Genomic DNA, 11,532 nt, shown 5'->3' with positions numbered 1-11,532 from the left:
ATAGATCTGTAAAACAAGTGAATATTATATAATAAAAAATAGAAGCATCATGATATTTTAGGGGGAAAATAACCCTTGATGGCAGACTTGACTGTTAATGCTGCCTGCCAGAAAATGGGAGGGCAGGAGGGAGGCAGTGGATGGGGCCTGCGGCACCATGTGTCCCAAAGAGTCGAGGCTGCTGAGGGAGAAGTTGCTGAGTCAGTGCACAACATAAAATACACCGCTGAGGTCACTGAAGAGCAGGTTTTGGCTCAGGAAGTGGGAGAGAGGAAATAAAAGCTCTCTGTACAATACACCATCAGAAGTGTTTATTCTGCAGAGGTGAGAAAACTAATAATAAGGTGTATGCACATCAATTATTTAAAACAATTCCAGCAACTATTGACTTTTACCTCCCTCACCACCCCCCAACAAAAATACTTTGAGTGATCAAAATGCAATTTGATTTCTTTTTCTTCAACACCAAGTACTTGTTCATCTGGATTTGCTGTCGTCACATGGGGCAAAAAAGAAAAGAACAAAGAAAAAGTTTGGGCAAGACTGTGAAGTTTTTTCTCGTCTCTATCAAGAGGATGTCTTCTGTTTTGAAATACTACAGAAATGATATTAAGTCTTATAAAAGTTATCCAGTCACTGGAACATTGATTACTTCAGAATCTGTGTTGTTTGCAAGTCGTTTGCTTTTGGTAGCTTTTCTAGATAGGATAGTGATGGAGAAAAATCCATAGGTAGGTCCACACCTTTGCAGTCGCACTAAGAGGATGAACTGGAAGAAAAAAGAGAAAATAAGGACAATATCAGAATTTCCATACAAGAAAGCTTTTCTTAAAATAAAATATTTCAAGCAACAGTTCCGGAGATATATGAGTTAATACAATGATGGATAGACTAACATTTAAAGCTAATGTTCATGTTCTGATACTGATGAGGATAAGTCTAGTGAGGTGACTGTATGAGTTTTTAGCCTTTTCAGAAAGAGAATATCTACCAATAAGAAAGAGAGCACTTTAATGTGAGAGCTGAAATGGCAAAGTTAAATAGCATGTGCAAACAAAGCTGCTCACGACAATAGTGGTGAACTTAATCTTACTTAAATACAATAAAATTGGACACAATCTCTGCTGATTTATATACCTATGTTGCACCTGTTTTGATGGTATTTTTCTTACCTATTATATACATCAATTTTAAACCTATTATAAAAATAATTTGCTACTGCTGGAAACTAAATGACGAGTTGGTAGTTGCTGTCTAACTTTAAGGTGGCCCAGCTCAGCTGAAGCGAGCACTCTGCACCCCATTCATTCTTGGCTGATGGGTGAAGAGATGAGCAAAATTCCCTCTCCTAACAAGCTCTGCCTGTCATGTAATTTTCATGTACCACTCTGGCTCAAAATTTAACATGAGCATGGAGGAAGGAGGAGGGAAAATATTCAGGTTTTGCCTTTGTATTCAGGACATGTCCTTGCTGCCTTATCACATCAGAGAGCCTCAACCCATCAGTGCTTTCATTACTCCACATTTTCCTCCCCCAAGAATTTATAATGTTACCATCTTAATTTGTTTTGGGGACACTTGGCAGTCTGATTCCATATCAGAGAGAAAATTTGTTTTATTAGAAAACATCTATAAGCAGTTAATCTGGCAACTTTATTTCAGACCTTGAGAGGTCAATACATAATTTAGAAGATTTTGGATGCCATTCTAATTGCTTCTCACTCAATTACACAGGCTTGGTTTTCTGAGGGCCAAAGTCCTACTTCAGTTATCAAAACTGCTACCATAGACCTTGACACCTGCGTCAGCCTCTGAGGTATTCGATTTGTCATGGTCGGAGATAGAGTAGATGGGAGCAGATAGAGACCTGTGCTGTGGGAGGAGATCAGATAGTGCTGCCCCGTGGGGTGCTGGGGTGGGAGACAGTACACAGCTGATGGCAGTGACATGACAAGGCTGGCAGCAAGTCAGGAAGCCCCAGGTACATCCCAGCACTGATAGGAAGCACAGGATAGGAAGAAATTGCGCTCTGTAATAGAAATCAAGCTAATTTGGCTTTCCAGCACTGATAGGGTGAAGTGAAACTTGAATCACACAGACTGCGCTTGACAAAACCAGATTCTGGGGCCAGTCAGGGTCTGCTGGCATTAATGGGAAGACTCCTACTGGTCCCAGTGGGCAGGAGGTCAGGTTCTTAGTGCAGCAATACTACTTCAAACCTATATAGGAATCAGTATTTCTGGGGCAATGGGAGATAACTGCAGCCCTCCAGGCCTTTGGGATGTAAAACTCCACTTGATTTACAGCTTGCACCTCATGGAAATATTGCAGAGACAAATCCTCTAGCTTATGAATAGGAATGAAAGCCCAGCATTATCTTTCAGAGCTACAGCCCCCTTGCCATGAATAAATGTTTCATTTTTATTGCATTTGTTTTGCTGGTCTTTAAGAATCCCAACAATTACATGGTCAGAGATATCAAAGGCATAAAAGAAATCGAGATCATTTACAGCTAGTTCACAAAGGCTCCTCTATAATGTGCTGATCTGGAGAAATTCTGTGTTGATGGGTCCTATTACAAGTGGAAGGAATGAAACTTTGAAATGCTGTTATTTCATCTTTATGTGACACATAATGAAGTCACTTCAGATGTCAGTTTTCAATGGAACATGAGATGTCTGGGTAATGCAGAGCCCATTCAGACTTAAAAAATAACAATGAGGTATAAAAAAGTCCAGTGAGTTTTAAGGACATGATGCTATTACAAAATTGAAAGTTGAAAAGATTAAATCCTTTTCTTTTTTTAAAATGAAAAGCTAAAAACAAGGAAGAATGTTCTAGATTTTATGGCATTTGCCTCATTTCCTTGAAAAAATCCTGAAACATTTTTCATGTTTCTTTAGCTTGCAATTGAGGACTAATTATGAATTAATCTTTTAAATGATGATGAGTCACTTTTAGATGTTTTATATTTTATTTTAGATTTCAGATTTCAGCTCACTTTACTTTATAATCCTTCAGCTGGACTCTACCTCAGAACAAGCTGCCTTTAACAATCATTGGCGAGGAAGAGGCAAGACTAATCTCACTCTTTTAAGAAATCTACTTTGAGATTATGTGAATTGAGTCCTAGAAATGTTATTTCCCTCCATCACCTGTAAAATGAAGTAGATATCTCACTTGCGAGAGATGAACATCATTTCAGTATTTAAAAGCAAATATGAGATTGGACAACATTTGTCTTTCAGGCTTTCCTGTATATTCACATCTTCCTCTATGCATGGTGATGCTGGATATGTTGTGCTCCTGTGGCAGCAGGAGTTGCCTGACTTTGTGCCGTTCCCACCCCTGCTGTGAGTTCTTGTGCAGAAAATGTGATGCTTGAGGTGGAGAGGTGGAGCACAAGGAGCTACACAGAGACTTGGTGACGGTGGCACCTCATCTGCTTCTCCATGCAACTCCATGGGCTGTGTGGGACCAAGGAGGGCAGGGCTGGCTCCTCATGTGAAATAGGGACCTGGACCAGGGTATCACTGAGACTGATTAAAGGGCTGAAGGGACATGAAAGGGTGCCAGGTGAAGACTGATGGGCAGCGGTGGAGGAAAGCAAAGGACACATAGGAGAAAACTGTGTCAGCAGGTGGTGACAGAGGATACTTGTGGGAAGTGCCACCACTATCTTGCCCTTGCTGTAAGCAGAATGCATCCAGGATGGCTGTGGGAAGCACTGGGCTTGTCGATCCAAAAAAAGCTAGAGTTATGATAAGCCCTAATGGTGTTGTGATGCAGCACCCTGAAAGGGCTTGTGCTTAGAAACTATTACAAGGAAGTCTGCTTTAAAGAACACGTAGCAAAACTTTTGTTTTCTTGAAAAAAAGTTGTTACAAGACTAATATGCCTAAATGTTATTTGTTCACCCAGCTCAAGTTTCCCAGTGAATTTCTGCTCAGCCTTATCAACTCTGCCCACACAGATCTGACAAAAAAACACAGTTTATAATATTGTATTTTTAGTAACAAATTCTTTCATTTACTTATGGGCACAAAAAAGCAAATATTTGGAACTAAGTGTATACCTGATGTTGATACACGCAATATGTAGAAATGTAGGCATAAAAACATATTAATCATATATGTGTATGTGTTACACAGTAGATATGCTTGTAAATTCATCTCTGTTAAGGTCTACAGAACTTCTCTGTTCTTCAACAGGTTTGTAGATTTTTTCAAAAACTTAATAAATAGCTTAGGTCATTAGAGGGTTTTTTTTCTGTAATAGTTTTCAGACTGAGACCCTAAATGACTAACCCATTCTATTCTTTTGAAGGCTTCAGGGCAAAAACTTTGCTTTCTAGTTAGAATCAAAATTGACAACATTAGGTTGTTGTCAGTACATTTCTCTAATGGCCTGTTTAGCTTTTAAAAGGTTTTGATAGTGTTTTAAGGAGTCCCATGGCATTATGAAAAAAATATTTAATATAACTTCAGATCTCAGAGCTCTGTCACAGCTGCTATAGGAACTGAGCAGATATGATGAAAAACACCACCAGGGAGGCAAAGTAGTCCCATCAAGATGAAAGTCAATGGATTTCACTGAGATCTAAGAGGAGAGCCACCTTGCTGAGTTGAACTTCAACAATATGTGTAACTCAGTAAATAAGGATATATCTTCTTGTGAAATGGGAACGTATGCAACAGAAGTAAGAACACAGACTACTGTGAGTTATGACAGGAAACCCAAAATCATAGAATCATAGAATTGCTCAGGTTGGAAAGGACCTTCAAGATCATCAAGTCCAACCACAACCTAACCATACTGCTCTAACAACCCACCACTAAATCATGTCCCCGAGCACCACATCCAAAAGGTCTAACTAAGATCATCTGGCCCAACCATCAGCCCATCAAAGCAAGAGGTAAGAAGAAAGAGCAAGAGACAAGAAGCTAGCCTACCTCATTTTCTGGCAAAACCATGATAGTATGTTAATAGTGCACATATCATGAATATGAGGGACTCTGGCTGCGAAGTGCAGAATTCCCCTATGAAATAATAGGAAAACTTGGAGTGCAATTGAACAGAAAAAAAAACAACAGGAGTCGACCAACCTCACAATCTAGCGAGAGATGTTCCCATCCTTTGGTTGTGTCCTGACAGACTGCAATTTATCATACACACTGAAGTCAATCTGTCCTACACACAGTTCCTGGTACTTTCTGGTGAACAGAGGGACTAGACTATGCACGAATCCTGTTCTGGTTAAAGAGTAATGCCACGTAGCTCCATATTATTTTCTGGAAGCTGACAAAAGGGGTTGATGCTAATAACTGTCAGCACGTGCATATAAACACTTGTTGGGTTTTTTCTTTTTTTTTTTTTTTTTTTTTTTAATGAAAGAGCATTATTCACGAGGTCCTCTACTGACGATCACAGGTGAGTTGGAGAAGCAGGGGTTTCACGGTGAAGGAAATGATCCTTGGCTGGTCCCCTGCCCATGTGTGCTACCTGACCTTCTGCAGCTCCTGTCTCAGCCAGGAGGGCAGGGGCTGTCCCAGCCTGTGCAGCAGCTTAGACAGCTCCACGTTGTGCTCTCGGTAGTAGCTTGACAGGAAATCTCGGGACTGTGAGGGGAGAAACAACACAAATGGTCAGACAAGGAGATCCACCCTGCACAAAATGGTGGCAGGATTGTGCTGCCATACAGTGGGGTGCCCGGGAGCTATGCTTGTCTGCTAGGGAGAGCCTCTGCTAGGGGCTTCTACTATTCAGAGTTCATTGAAAAATTTTGTTTTTTAAGAATACTGAGCCAGTGATTTTATTTTATTATTACCATTTTTAAAGTGCTTGTTTTAGGATTCAAACACAGCATCTGTATTAAAAAAAAAAAACATTAACTTAAATCTCTGCAATGCCTTTACCTCTTGGTCCATGGGTGGGTATTTTCGACCTTTGCTTTTTCCCAGGCACTTTGTTTTCCCTCCTTCCTGTAACTGGCACCAAAAGCCCTTCTGAGGGTCAAACCTATAAAGGATTATAATTATATGTAAGATTTAAGTACAGAAAAATCTCACAGCTACTAAAATATCAGAGTTATCTAGCAATTATGGCTGCACACGTCTCTAGATGACATAAATAGTGAGAATAGAGTGGGAAATAGCTTTCCTCTTGTGAAAGCTCTGGGAATTTAACATTTTTCCCCTATGCACTTTGAGAGTGGTTCAAGGCAATAAGTTTTTTACATTGTACTTTACCTGTGTTACCTATTTCTTATTCTACTAGCCCAGCATATAGAGCACATGTTTCAAATGTAGAGCTATAGGATGCCAGTCGTGGTTCTGAAGGACAACCTCAAAGATCTTCCAGACCGTCACTCATATTTTGCAGTCTGGTTTTGATCAGAGGTTTTATCCATGTCAGACTTTTCCAAGTATACAAGCAGGATCGATGCTTACATTTTGATCAATTGACAAAGAACAAAGAAACCTTTGTTGGAGAATTACTGACCAACTCTTTTCCTGGAAGTATGTACACTGTATCCTCAAGAGTATTATCCTTTTGCTCAAGAAAAGCGCTCCAGATGGCCAGTAGGAGCTGATAATATTGTAGGTCAGTACTGTTAATGTGAAAGAGGTTAAAAAGAGCAACCTGATATATTTTGCAGACTTCTGCAGACGCAGACTTAATCCTTAAGTGTATTTCTAAAGTAAAGTGTGCAATTGGACTATGAAATGATAAGAAATCCAATATCAAAATGTTTTATGTTGATTTTTTGAGTGAAATGAGTAGTGCTTATGTTTTCTGACAGAATGGCTGGTTTTTTGTTGGTAATTGAACTGCACCTGAGAAGCTGTTTGTTCCATATCATTAGGCCTAAGTATCACTTCCATTCCAAAGAAGGCATTAAAATATAAACATTGTCTTAACAATATTATATGAAATACCAATTTCATTTTGATGTCTAAAATTCAAGATATCAGAATCTTAGATTAAGACATTAAAGCACATACTCACTAAGGGAATGAACAACACAGCGATAAGTTTTGAATTTATTGCAATGGGACTTGCAGCACGCATAAAGCACTGAAAAGGTTTGTTTCTGCTATTCAGAAGACGTTTGAGAAGGATGAAGTATAACTGGCTGCAACATGGAGTTAATCAGTTACAGACTACCTTTCTGCCCTGGATCTGACCACATGACACAGTCACACCTGCAATTTGCTGCTGTACAGAACTGAACTAATTTCTGGAGAGGAGTGAACCTTCTTCACATGTTTTCCTTGCCCAGACTATTACTGCAATCCTGGCCCTTGTTTCCTAAATTGTTTCAGTAGCTGTAACAATTAAAAATAAATAAAACATTGATTAAATGGGTATATTGATGATAGACTCCTTTCTGCTTTGGCCTTCTCCTTCTGCTCATTGCATACAGAAGCACGTTAGCTGGCTTGCACTAATTTCCCAAAAGGAAAAGTAATATAGTATGCTACATAAAAGGAAAACTGCAAAACCATGCCCCAAACAATATTTCTGCCTCAGACTTAGCATATTGAATATTAGTAAAGGAATGCATAAGTTTAGGTAGTAGAAGAGAAGGCTTTTCTGGATAGAGGAAGACATCCCAGACTTAATTCAAGCTATTGTGTCCAGATATCACAAAAATCTCAGGGCCCCTGTAAACATAATTGGGTAGAATAGAAACAGGTGGGAACTTCATGAAACACCATGGACTTCTTTCCCTCTCCTAGCACTTTGCCTGGTGATCACAGTGTATTCCTACCAACGTTATGTGTAAAATCCATGCAATATTTGTTCATTTCCCATTTGGTTTTCACTACTTCAACAAGAAGAGAATGCCCTGATAATGTGTGGAAGAGATGGTGATCCAGTTGCTCATCTCTGCTGTCCCTATTGGCAACCCAACATGATGTGCACTTCCCAGCTCTGCTCACTCTGCAGCTTGAGAAGGGGCTGGTGCTCTGGTCCATGCATGAATATTACTTTCCCATAAGACATTTGTGTACTCATGATTGACAGTGAACTTACTGCTTGCTAGCATTTGCAGGACTGGATCCTTAGGCTGCTTTGTGATGACTTCAAAAGTGTGTGGTATGCAGTTATTAGACAGTAACAACTAGGAATTAACCTATTACGTTGACTGTCCTAGATAAAGACACTACATCATTTAATGCATTTTCACTTTGCATTCTAAATCCTTACAGAGGTGTGGGCTTCAATCACACATTTGCATTCTCAGTGTCTCTAAATGGCGATTGCATAATTTTAAAGATCTTTTTCTGTTCAAAAAAGACCCTTTTTCTGTTCAAAAACATAGGAGATGCCAATTTTTCCCGATATGTTACTCCTCTGACTTTAATTTAGTTACCAAAAGGAAGACATATGCACGTGAGTGTGTATTATTAAAGCAAAGCAGAAGGCCCTGCAGATGTGTAGCAGCAGTTGTTTGAGCACCAGTAGTTCAGCTGTGCATTCCTCCTGTATTTCCTCCACTTCAGAAACCAGTGACTTAAAAAATCATATTCTGAAATCCAAAACATCTCCTCTAGGAAAGTATTTTGGCAGAGCAATGTCCCTGAGAGTCAAAGAGCAGCAGACTCAGCTCTCACCTTCTGCCTGCAGTTTAGATAAGCGTAACCCTCCCACCAGAGGCAATACTGAAGATGAACTGTAGATGGAGAAGAAACAGTGTGGGTTCAGAGGGGGCTTGGTGGCCTCATTTTCTGGCAGTTTTCCTGCTGCCAGCATCCAGGAAGGGAATGCAGATGCTGTCCTCTGTGCCAACCCCTCTGTCATGGGCTAGGAACAGCCTTGATCACGGCACAAGGCTTCTCAGCCCATGAATGTGCCAGGACTCCCCCAGTGCAGCTCTGCTTATGATGACAAGATCCTCACACAGAGATGTTCAGTGCAAAAGCTTCTTACAATTTGCTGTCGGACTAAGAGGGTAGAGATAAATTCAGCCCACTCCTGCCTCTGAAAGACTCTGCCTTCCTGCAGGGAATTGAAACATGTCAAAGAGAGAGTGCCACACAGGGCATTAATCCCCTTTTCTGGGGAAAGTCTTATCCTCTGGGTGGCAAGGATGAGAAATACGATCCAGGCTCATCGTAGCTGCAGTCACTAGTTCCAAGCCAGAAGCTGCAGGCAGTCAATCAAAAGGCTTCCACTCTGTGTAAGGACCTTGATTTGGGCTCCTGCAGAGCACCTCCAGTCGCAGTGCTGGCACCCCAGGCCACAAAAGGTTTCCAGCTTCACATGAAAATCTGAGCTGCCCGTGTCCCAAGAACTGTGTTCAGGCCTAGCACTCCCAGGTTGAGGTCTGCAAGTAGTGGTTCATAATTACACCCAACTGCCAGCGTACAGACCAGATCCATCCATGCTATGTGCCTGACTGCTGCTACAGAAAAAGGCAACAGAACTGGCCCAACCACTTATGGAAATAGGATTAGGGAATGGCATATTTGGTCTACAACAAAAGCAAACAAATAGAGAAACCTTGCAAGCAGATGATTCCTGCCATACTGAATACTGCTCTCCTAATCTCTGCCATTAGACAGATACATAAATGTGGTAAAAATGTTTAAACTAATCTTTTCAGACTTAACACTATGGGGTCTTCAGCTTCTGGAGGCTGTCATAATGCTCAGTAGTGGGATTTGTAAATGTGTGCTGAGCTTGTGCATGCACAACTTATATCAACCGAACCCACATTTTAATCATTACAGCCAGGAAAGCAGCACTAGAACCAGAGAAAACATGTCTCGGGCATCTGTGGTTTAACACTCAATTGTAGCAGACATTTTTTACATGAACCTGGGCCTTCATTCTGTGCCTAATACAAAATACTGAGCAGTCATTTGCTCTGTATGAAGTAGAATTTGCACATGGAAATGTATGCAACCTTGCAGCTAAACTATGTAATTTATGTATGCAAGTTAGGGGAAAACAGAATGCATCTTAAACACAACTTAAAAAAAATTGCTTTTTGCTTTGCAAAATTGTTTTTCTTGCGAGTTTTCATTGTTTGCAATTAATGATGTACTAATCTGTGATTCCATAGGGCAGATGATAAAGAAACAGACTCACGTTAGAGCTTCAGAGTAATTATAGTGAGGAGAGACTCCAAGAAACTTCTGCACTTCATCCATCACAGTAGCTGGGTCACTTCTTAGCTGCTGTCCATCAATAATTAGCAACTGTAGGGTTAAATACGCCAGCCAGTTAGAAACAGGTTGAGGTTAAAAAAAAGGAATAATGTTGTTTACTTCTTGTTCAGAAGAAAGAGTTAAATCTCACAAACCTAACCCAAGTTCCAAAGAATTCTGAATCAGAGAGATAAGGAAGGAATGCAAAAACAATGCAAAGGTTTACAGTGTGTCCATAGAAAGTCTGGCATGGAATAAGAAAAATGATAGAAAGCTCATACATATCTTAGAATTAAATGTTCAGAAGCCAAACTATTACATGTTCAAAAGTGATATTATGGCAGTTTATTTCAGAATTACCACCAGCCTTGCAAAACTGTTAGCAAAGGTCTCTCTCTCTCTCTCTCTCTCTCTCTCTTTTTTTTTTAATTTAGGATTGTTGTGATGTAAAGGTACATTGACCTCCACAAGCGAATGTTAAGAGTATGTATCAAAAGTCTCCCAGAGAACCAAGCAGCATTGCTAATAACTATTCCAGACAGACATGTTTTATATTTATCATGAAGGCTTACTATGAATTATTAAGTTTTTGAGTGCTCAGGCTGAGTGAATGCACATTACTGAGTGCCCATTAGTAAGCACTGTGAGTGCACTCTCTGCGCACCTTATTGAGTGCATTTTGTTGTGCATCTTGTAAAATTAATCACTACAACTATGCAACATGAGTAGTTACCAGTTTTACAAGAAATATGTCAGTGTGCCCCTGCATGTTTAATAAGAGGTATGCATTTGCTTTTTGTTGTTGTAGGAGAAGGAAAGAAATCATGAGAGACAGCAGCAGCCCAGCCCAGAGGAAGAGCAAATAAGGAGCACAGGTAATGGGGCATGGGACACTTGGTACCCTGTGCATGCTCCAGATTCCCAGGAAAAACATGCTTATTCTTTAAATATCCTTTAATATATTTTTCTTACAATAGGCAGACACAGTATGTAAGCAGTGGACCATGTACAGAGGTAAAGAATGCCCCTGTTGTGTAACTAAATCATTTTCTTTAGGTTTATATCTTGAAACAATTTTCGTTTGGTAATAGGCACGTTTCAGACCAGTTCTCCTCGAAGTACTCAGCCTCATGACTTGGAAGTCTGGGATGGGGAGCAGATTAAATTCCCCATGATTAAGGAGGAAACAGAGACCTACTACTCCACCTAGACTGTCACAAGTGCAGGAGGCCGGATGGGAACCAGCCAAAGGTGCAGAGGGAGCTGGCGGAGGTGATTGCGAAGCTGCTTTCCACCATCTATCAGCGGACCTGGCCAATCAGAGAGGTCCCAGAGGACTGGAGGCTTGCCAATGTGACTTCCATGTACAAGA

The 11,532-nt window shown here is 40.4% G+C and overlaps 1 protein-coding gene across 1 annotated transcript in view; it reads right to left on the bottom strand.

Moving 5' to 3' along the window:
* NDST4 (N-deacetylase and N-sulfotransferase 4) overlaps window positions 290–11,532 on the bottom strand; it is a 107,759-nt gene continuing 96,516 nt past the window's right edge. Inside the window, exons 12-15 of the mRNA XM_021395410.1 lie at window positions 10,102–10,211; window positions 5,916–6,018; window positions 5,106–5,618; window positions 290–769 (exon numbers count right to left, since the gene is read on the bottom strand). Of these exons, the coding sequence (XP_021251085.1) occupies window positions 5,499–5,618; window positions 5,916–6,018; window positions 10,102–10,211 (333 nt within the window). The 3' untranslated portion in view covers window positions 290–769; window positions 5,106–5,498. The remainder of the gene's footprint in view (window positions 770–5,105; window positions 5,619–5,915; window positions 6,019–10,101; window positions 10,212–11,532) is intronic.

This window comes from Numida meleagris, chromosome 4 (genome assembly GCF_002078875.1).
Source record: "Numida meleagris isolate 19003 breed g44 Domestic line chromosome 4, NumMel1.0, whole genome shotgun sequence".
Classification (NCBI taxonomy): domain Eukaryota; kingdom Metazoa; phylum Chordata; class Aves; order Galliformes; family Numididae; genus Numida; species Numida meleagris.
Note: the sequence above shows the minus strand (reverse complement) of the source record. Positions and strands in the feature narration are given on the sequence as shown.